This window comes from Passer domesticus, chromosome 14 (genome assembly GCF_036417665.1).
Source record: "Passer domesticus isolate bPasDom1 chromosome 14, bPasDom1.hap1, whole genome shotgun sequence".
NCBI lineage: Eukaryota > Metazoa > Chordata > Aves > Passeriformes > Passeridae > Passer > Passer domesticus.
The window spans coordinates 10185002-10194717 of NC_087487.1; the positions used below are offsets into that span (position 1 = coordinate 10185002).

The window sequence follows — 9716 nt, forward strand, 5'->3', positions numbered from 1 at the left end:
ATTTTCCACGAAGATCACAACCACTTATTACCTGTTGGATTGATTTTCCTGTACAAATGGATAGCAAGTGATCAGGTAGCTAGGGATTGGAGTTGGTTCCATGCCATTAATTCCTCCACTGTCGTTAGGAAGCGCCATTGGGATCATTAGTGTTTCTGGACCCTTCTTCTGAGGAATAAATGGTTCTACTTCAGCTGACAGCTTGACATTCTTAAGAGAAAAGAAAGAACGTCTTCATTAATTACAATCATAAATTGCTTGTGAAAATTTAGATTCATAAAGTTGTACGCAAAGAACCACGAACAGCAGGCAAATGGATGACAAGGCTACAGGATTTCTGCAGTAAACCAAGAGAGGTGAAAAACAATTGGCAAGTGCTTATTGCATCCTTCCAATCAATGCAGGGTGTAATACAGATCACTAACATTTAGCATTTGTGTTAACCTTTACAACCGCAATGCAAACACTAATTAATTTAAAAGGGACTGAAGCCCAGATCTTGCAGAGGAGATATGAGTCGGAGCACAGAACAAAACCAAATTAGCACTGTATGTGGAGCACAGTTGTGTAGGCTTTCAGAAGTGAAACCAACATATGGAAGATGTAGTAATGCTCTACAAAACTGGACTGCTCTACAAAACTGACCATGTTTCTAGGCAATTATAAAAAAGACTTTTCAGCACTAAGCTGTGGTTTAACTGCTAAGAGATGATGCATCACAGAAGAACCCTCCCCACACATTCTATCTGCTCAACTTGAATGTATTTTAAAATGTTGAGATTATGATTCAAGGTCGTCATGAAGAAGGCTTAGACATAGCTTTTAAACTGTGCCTTCAAAGAAAAGTTCTCTCCCTCAATCCTGAAGGTATCCTTAGTTTACGATGGTTTTGCACAACATAGCTGCATCTTACACCCCAACAACAAAAAATGCTGCATTCAATAAGACAACTGCAGAACCAAAGAACCCTGAAGTTCTGTATTCCACTATAACTTACATTCAGATGAAAATAATCTTGTTTTTTGTACAAGATTTCAGCTTAATTATATGTGTTTCAGATTAGTACCTCATGGAGTATCAAATCCTAAGAAGATTTTTTATAAAGCAGACAAGGACTCCAGACATTTTTCCTTTCATATGCCTACAAAATAATCTCAAAGGTAACACATAACCTGTATGTTATGGCTTTCTGCTCTCATCGCAGAAAAATGAAATCCTAAAGGTTTGCTGAGGACAGTCTTACATCCTTGCTACTACCTCCAGAACATCCACAGGAGCTGAAACAGTTAAATGGGAGCTCTGGCAGTATCATAGCAAGTGGCCCAACACCTACCACACACTTCTCACTCCATGCCTATGCTCTGTGTCACATCCACAACCCAACCTGAGATAGCCTTCCCACCCAATGTCTGAATCTCCAAGTCCCCAAAACTTCTACTTAAATAAGATCCCATATTGGTTTAGCAGAATGGAAGAGGTGGGAAGGGCAAATTCAGAAGTTTTTTTGAAAATACAGCTGTCCCGATGAAAAATGTCTTTCTAACTGACAAGATACACTGTTCTTAGTAGGAAAGTATTTTTAATGACTGTTCTGGAAATGCTTATGGCCATACTATGAACTTTATATATATAGACATATAGATAGATAGTTTATAATATATGAAAGGATGGATAGTTTATAATATATGAAAGGATGTCCCATCCCTAGATGTGTTAAGGCAAGCTTGGATGGGACTTTGAGCAACCCGGTGTAATGGAAGGTGTCCCTGCCCATGGCAGGGGTTTGGAACCAAACAATTTTTAAGGTCCGTTCCAATGCAGGGCAGTCTGATTCTGTAAGCACAGACAGAGAAGGATCACTCCTGCTGTACAACAAGATCTGCACTACAGCAGAACAATTACCTTCATATCAATTAAATGCATTTCTTTATCATTAGTAGAGGGTGAACATTCCTTTCTTCTGCAGTAACTCCTCTAATTCCTGAAGCTCCACTCAGAGGAGAAGCTGTGGGGCAGCTGCAGCAGCAGCACTGAACTTGTGCAACACAAATCAAGCCCAGCTCTACCCAGAGCTTCCTCTCTGGCCTCGGGCACATCCCTCAGCTGCCTCGTGACTCGCCTACCCCTCTGCAAAGCTCCAAGGCATTCTCCTCAACACAAGAGGAAAACTTCCCATAATTTTTTTTTTAAAGTGTTTATCCACAGTGAACACATAATAAGTACCAGAAATATCACCACTGAAATCCCTCCCTGAAAGCTAAGAGAGTTTTTTCTATGAGATTTCAAGGCTGTGAGGCAAAAATATTTGCTTAAGAATAAATTCACTTATGGGCTGGCCTACAAAAACTACATCAGAGATTATTCTGAATTGGAAGAGACCCACAAGAGTCACTGAGCCCAGCTCTTTAATGAGTGGCCCATAGGGGGATTGTGAGTTCAATCTCAGCATCATTAGCACCCTGCTCTAACCAACCCAGCAATCAAAAGGTTAAAGCAACACACCAAGGGCGCTTCATCACACAACACGCAGGAGTAAAACCAGCACGAGTGCTTTATAAATGTGGTATTCCTAAGGAAACACTGAAAACTGTCAAACAACTATTCCTAACCTGCTGGTCACTACCCTACCACAACATGCCAAGTGAACTTTAGCCAAGATACTAAAAATAAATGGGTACTGGCTCAGAAAACAGTCAAAACATTCTATTTGTCATTCATATTGGGACCAGATTTCCCATTTTAAGGATCTCTCTTATGTGGCTGTCTGCTCTTTCCCTTATTTGGGAGATTTACGTGAAAATACAAAAATCATTCTTTATTGACAAATCTCTTGCAGAATAGTCTCATGACAATGATTTATGTGATATTGTGCTATATCATCACTCATTATTAGGACTGTGAGAGAACAGTCTTTCACATGAGATATTAGAAACAGAGCTGTAAGTGATCCAAGCAGGAAGCGAGTGATTCCCACCTGCAAGGCTGCCACAGCGAAATATTTCTTGTCAATTCTCAAAGATAATCCCTACCTCACTTTTACATCCAAGGTGGATTGGATAAAATTTGACCTATTTAAATCTGTCCAGCAAAAAAAGGGTATGTTGGGGTTTTTGTTTGTTTTAAATTTATTAAAAACCTCCACAAGACTCAACACTCTTATCATGTAATTTCATGATTTTAGGAAAATAATTCACATTATTCTGCATGGTTTTATCAGGTTCAAACAATTCAGAGATGCCCAGACTAGAAAGACAACTTTAATTCTTCCTTTCCTGTTGTCCAGTCCCTTATACAGGTTATGATTACTATTGCTATGACAGAGCAATTACCTGATATATTTAATTATCATTTTCTGTGCAGCTCAAAACAAGTTTAGCTTACCTGTAGTGGTAAAATAAAGATACAGCAGATCTTGTAATCATAAACACATATGGGTGCATTTGAAAGTTAAATCCTTTTTTTGCTTACAGAACTTGGGGAGTGCCTGTTATTTAAAGGAATCAAAACTGTATTTCACATACCTCTTACATACATTATACCTTAAACACTTCTCTTGCGCAGTTTAGTCTGCGCCTACAGGCTTGGTTGGTTTATGGCAGTTGGGTTTTTTAATCCTTTCAATAAACTTGTTTTGGCAAAGGATTTAGGGCAAACTTCTGTTTTCAAATTTTGCGGGTTTTTTTCTGTAATGCACACACATATATATGCCAACTCATCAAAACAGCAACTGAAAACTTAGAAACCTCAGTACAGGTGTTTCAAAATCATTCTGCAAGCATAATACATCAAATTCTCACATAACTTACACATTTCATTAGACAACAAGGCCTCATTTTCACTTTGGGGTAGAAACCAAAGGCAGCTCATGTATCACTAACTAAACTAAATTAACTTCAACATATTGCTTCCTTAGAGCATTTTACCAGTCTTTCAAAAATACCTCAAGAGTTCTGTGTCACACAGCCTGTGTGTTCAGATGAGGGCAGTAAACTTACCAAACTTAAAGCAAAAACGGGAAACAAATGTACTAAGTCAGGTCAGACTGCTAACCAAACCAAAACATCAACAGAATCAACTGTGCAGGGAGATTCTCCAGACATCTCAGCACATCTCACAGACACCAGTGGTTTCACTGGACAAGTGAGGAAAACAAAAAAGCAACGCTAGCTAATTTGTCCAAAGCTATCTTAGCAGATCTTTTTAGGACCATAGATTTCTCAGCTAGGAGGAAATGTTGGTGAAGACAGACAGCAAAGTACCTCCTCTTTTTGATAAATGGCCTTCTTCCTTCATAGTGTAAGCAGAAAAATTGAAACAAAAAGAAAAACCATCAATCAACTGAGTCTCAAGTAAAGGTGCTGCTAATTTCTCACTGAGCTGGACAAACAGAAGGTATCTCCTACTGAAACTTATAATTTCTTCTAACAGGAAGGCTCCTTTGGTGACCTACAGAAACAACAATGGCAAAGAAGCAGTTTGGTGGGGAGTTTGGTTTTTTAAATACTGACATGCTTAAGACTCAGGGGGAAAATGCAACCAATAACAAATGAAGTAAACTCCAGAACACAAGACAAGCTCCTTTTTGTTTCAGAAGCAAACAAGAAAATGCATAAAACAAAGTGCATGCAAATATGTGTGAACACAATTCCTCAGAGATTTCACCCACACAGTAGAAATGGAGTGCCAAGTGCACACGAACAGCACAAACAGGACTGATCATGCCACTGGTCTGTAACCACAGACAAGAAAGATTTGTGGAACACTAAAAGATCTGGGAGAAGGCTGCTACGCTTTCCCTAATCCTTACAACAGAGCGTGTGTGATACAAGTTTATGCTTTAATTGCTCTCTCAGTATTGAGATTTATTCGAGTCCGCATCCTCTAAAACAGATCAGTGCTTTGCCACTGCCATCAGTAAATGCAAGGTCAGACCATAATACAAAATACTACGTGGCTTGATCACGCCATCTAAAAGCAAATACTGCAAGACCAAACTTATTTTTGACTGCAAATTCTTCATGTTTGTTCAACCTTTCACATCACAAAAGCCAAACAAAGCTTTATTGAAATCAACCTTTGATAACCAAACTCAATTCTAAGTATACATTTAAGTCACGCTGAAACATCAGATTTTCAATCAGCTGTCTATTACTGGAAACACACCCCTTCAGAAGAAACCAAGATTTAGACAGAAGCCTCTTTTGTAGATACCCCTAGTTTCAATTTACAAAACATTTTGCAGTAGCTCATTACATATTTCAGTCCAACAATTACAAGTCTTTCAAGACAGCACATATACTGAAGAGCTCCTTTGTTTCCTATATAAAAGCTACTGTAGTCATCAACAGCTGCAAAGACAGAAGATGACACAAGCAGGAACAGACTGGTAAACTTTGTCCTATAGTTATAGCACTGTACATTTAATCTTAGAAAAGTTTTTGTTCATTGTAGCCTAATATCATTCATCATTTTCCATTAAATAGGATCTCTGTCATCCTGCTCTCAGAGGAGAACGCTTAGATATCAATCTCACCATTTACAGGGTGAGAAAATAGACACAGATGCCACATCTCAGAGGGCTATAATAAAATCAGCTGTTTTACTGTCTCAAAGTCTGGAAACAAGAAGTCTCATCCCAAAGTAAAATAAAAACATAGTTCAAAATTTGGTGGGTGTTTTTTTTTTTTTTTTTTTAAGAAAAATAATCCTGCTTCTGAATTCTGGATTTCATCATTTAAACGCTGTGTTAGTAGTAAGGCAAATCACAGTTCATCTATTTTAAGATAAACTTTACAAATATGGAAGTCATTGTTTCTATAATTAGTTGCTTCTAAGTGGCAGATACGTCGGGAATGGTAAATATGCAGTCCAACTGGAAACACCAGCAGCAGGCCATTTAACAAAGCACAAAATTTAATCTTCCTTATTTACATTTAACATAGTCATTTCAACACAGCACTTAAAGCAAATACACTATGAAGTGAGTCTTTCCCTTTTCCCTCAGCTCATAAAAAGGGAATCGTGCATAATTCTCTTCCCTTTCACAGGATTAAGGATCATGTTCAGAACATAACAAAGCTAAATATTTAACATTTTTACCTATATATAGAAAACAAGCAAGTGGCACAACACAACAAGCTGGCATGTTTAAACTCAAAGCCAGAATATTCTAAGAAAAAAGGGGGGAAAACTAAAATTTAATACTCACACAGAGCTTGTTTAAAGACATAAAGCTACCAAAAGGATCCTCTTCACTTACCTACTTTAGAGCATTTAATAGTACAGACTTCCAAACTCATGCTCCCCAAATGAAGTAGTAATATCTGAGTGCTTTGTAGACAGTGTACTAAGAGGATTAATCCAACCTACTTATGCAAATCAGTCTCCTGATCTCTACAAACTAGTCAATGATAAATAACTTTGTTCTCAAACAGTTAAGATATTCACAGAATCACATCAATAACATTTAAATTCCCCAAAGAACATATTCTAAACTAAGACAACACAAACTCACAAAATCCAAAACTGTTCTGCACTTTCAAGATTCAAAAGAAAGCAATGTACAGGAAACCAGGCGTTTTCCAGTTTTCCTCAGTTGAAAAATCTGCCATGTTAGGTAAGAAACACTGAGGGAAACTGGACAGGATAAAAGAGCACAAAGCATTGATCCAGACCTACTCCTATGACAATCACATTATCAAGCCACCTGTTGAGTGGTCACAAAGAGCAGAGGTAAGCAGAACAGGCTGTCTTTAAGCAATACTAAAACAAAACACAGGTCACTGATTTTGCAACTTTACCTGATTTCTCAACTGTACTAAAGGAACCAACTGTCTTAATCACAGAGCAAGACAAAAGTGTAAGACTGAGAAAAATCAAAGCACAGCAGTACCTTTGAAAGGGGAAGTAGTTTCTCTTCAGTTTTCTGTCATATTCTGCTTAAACAGAAAACTCAGCAGATGATGCTGTTTCTTTCTTGTAGGAAAATAACCTACACTTAACTGCTGAAACCCATACACTTTTTTTCTGGTGTAGACAGAAGTAACCTTACACACCCACTACAAAAATTACAACTACTCCTATCATAAAATAATTGAGTTTAAGCAGCTTTACTCCATTTTTATCTATGTCAGCTGCCAAAATATCACTGAGCATATCATAACAAGTCATATCAGAAATTAGGTGACAGAAACCTTAAAGGCAATCCAAAAGCAATATCATCTTTATCAATTAGGTCGCCAAAAAATCTCATACTGATTCACTAAGCCAACACCACAAAAGTCTGTTTACCCATCAAAAGCTCTTCCTTTACTCTTGAATTACCATGCTAACACAACAGTCCTAGCTGCTCGTACTCCAACTCCACAGTAGTTACTCCTATAAGCACATACAGTTACCATACTGTGCCTGAGAGAGCATTCTGAGGGAAAAGAAGGACAGAATGAGTACTGCTAACACATTTGTAGGCTTCAATACTCATTTATCAGACGTCATGCAGTACAGGCACAGAAAGGAGCTCAAATAAAAAAAGAGAAAATGAAATGGCTCCCAAAACTGATGCAACCTTACCAAACACTTACACTGGTAACAAATGATTACATTCAATTCTTACAGCACAAAAGGGTCAAACCCAAAGCATCTAGGAGTCTCCTAATCAAGATGCTACTGTATAATGAACAGACAAAAGCAACAAGATTGTTGAATCATTTTAGAAACTCATCAGGTATTAATTATTTGTCTGCCTAGAAGCCTTACTAGGGGATAAGGAACCAACAGGACCTGATATGCTGCAAGCATAATAAACAAGATGATTCCTGCTTCAGAGCTTACCTACACCTTCAACTTGAAATACTGCACTTAGTTAACACTCAGAGTCAACATTTTATACTGTAAATAACATAACAACTGTTTTCATGAAGTATTTGACAGATTAAAAGAGAGTGGTTTGATAAGAACACGTGTGAACCTCCAGTACTGAAGAGCTCAAGCAACAAGGAATAAATATTTCACAAGTGTACTGCAGTACTAATTGCAGATGAAACAAAGGGGGAAAAAACACCACACCAAATTCCAAAATTTTAAAGCAAAAAGCACTACAGATTGGACAAATGTAAATTTTACAGAATAAGATCAGGTTTTCTACATGAAGGCAAATAAAAAGTATTTAAAAAAAAAATTAAAATCATTACAACACCAGAAGCCACAGTGGGAGCCAGACTGTAATAAGACACACTGTTCACAAACTTCCTTAGATATATGTACAGAATGAAAAGCAGTGTTATCTTTACAGAGTACATTATTAGTCATTATCTACTTTGCTACAGGAACCTGTGTTATTTTATTCCTTAACCCTACTATTAGAACCCCTGGAGACACCAAAGCTGAAAACTAGGAAACAAAGAACTGTAAATCACCAATTCTCAACATATTCTGCTGAAACAGAGGCTTAGAAGTAATATCAGGCTCTAAGAGATGACATCATTCATTTCAGATACATGGTTTAGAACTACCTCCTGATGATGAAATGTTTTATTGCACATATGCAACAAATCATACAAATTCTTAAGTCCCTGCTTCTGTTTCTTCATACCCACACTTATAAAAGCTCTTAAGAATAATGCAAACTGATTACCTCACAGAGCCAATTTTAATACGGAAGAAAAAAACATAGCGACCTGTAGAATTAGTGAGCTACACCCACTCAGCTATGAGACCATCAGCTGTGCCCTATCACTGAAAACTTCAACCCGACCGTGACATTTACAGGAACCAACAACAGTGACACCTCGATTGTGTTGCTAAGTTCTCAAAGAAACCTGTTTCTTCCTCGAGAAACCGAGCCTCTACTACTGACCAGGCAGGCTTAAACTAAATGTCACTAACTGCAATACTCCCCTAAGCTTGAAACAAAGCCTGAAGGAACAGGGGGGCGAAGAACAGACCCGAGTTCCGAACCCCCAGGGGAGCCGCTCCCGGGATCCCGGCTCCCCGGACAGCCGGGCCGGGCGCGGCCTGACGCCTCCCGCCCGGGAGGGCACGGCGGCGGCGGACACACACCGAGCTCCCGCTCCAGCCCGGAGAACGCCCTTTCTGCACCTCCCAGGGCCGCTCTCCGCCGGGGCGGGGCGGCGGCTCCTCGGGGCCGGTCCCGGTGCCCCTCACGGGCGGGCCCGGCGCCCCCCGCCCGCAGGCCGCGAGCCGCGCCCCGCCCTGCCGTGCCCTGCCCGCCGCCGCCGCTGCCCACGGCCCTGCCGGGGCTGGCACGGCCGGGCCCGCTCCGCTCCCCGCCCTCACCGCCGCCCCTCCCGCCGCGGCTGCTCGCGGTCCCTCCGTACCTTGTCCGCTTTGTCCATGGCTCCAGCTGCGCCGGGCGGCGGCTCTAATGAGGGCGGCGGAGGGCCCGGGCCGCCTCCCCCATGGCGCTGCTTCCCCCGCCGCGCTCCGCACACGCCCGGAGCGGCGCCGGCCCCGCTCGCGGTTATCACGGGAACCGGGACCGGCTACGCCACGGCCGGGGCGGGACGGGCGGCGGGAGGGACCAGCTGAGACGGAAGCCGGGCGGGCTCAGGCTGGGAACGCCTTCGCTCCCGCCGCGGCGGGCGTTCCCCTCCCGCGCTGCGGCCGCCCGAAAACAAGCGAGGCCGTGGCACAAGCGGTGCGGAACCCGCGGGAATAGGCGCGGGGAGCGTTGTTGCCCCCGCCCGGGGCCGTTTCGC

General features: G+C 41.1%; 1 protein-coding gene across 3 annotated transcripts in view; it reads right to left on the reverse strand.

Annotated features, from left to right (window-relative positions):
• Positions 1 to 9503, reverse strand: part of SECISBP2L (SECIS binding protein 2 like) — a 28072-nt gene extending 18569 nt beyond the window's left edge. For 2 of the 3 annotated variants that reach the window (XM_064389748.1, XM_064389747.1), the window contains exons 1-2: positions 8511 to 8611; positions 32 to 210 (exon numbers count right to left, since the gene is read on the reverse strand). In XM_064389748.1, the coding sequence (XP_064245818.1) occupies positions 32 to 210; positions 8511 to 8588 (257 nt within the window). In that variant the 5' untranslated portion in view covers positions 8589 to 8611. Of the gene's footprint in view, positions 1 to 31; positions 211 to 8510; positions 8612 to 9335 lie in introns of those variants that run through there. The other variant, XM_064389749.1, reaches the window with a different exon arrangement.
• Positions 9504 to 9716: the final 213 nt, after the last annotated feature.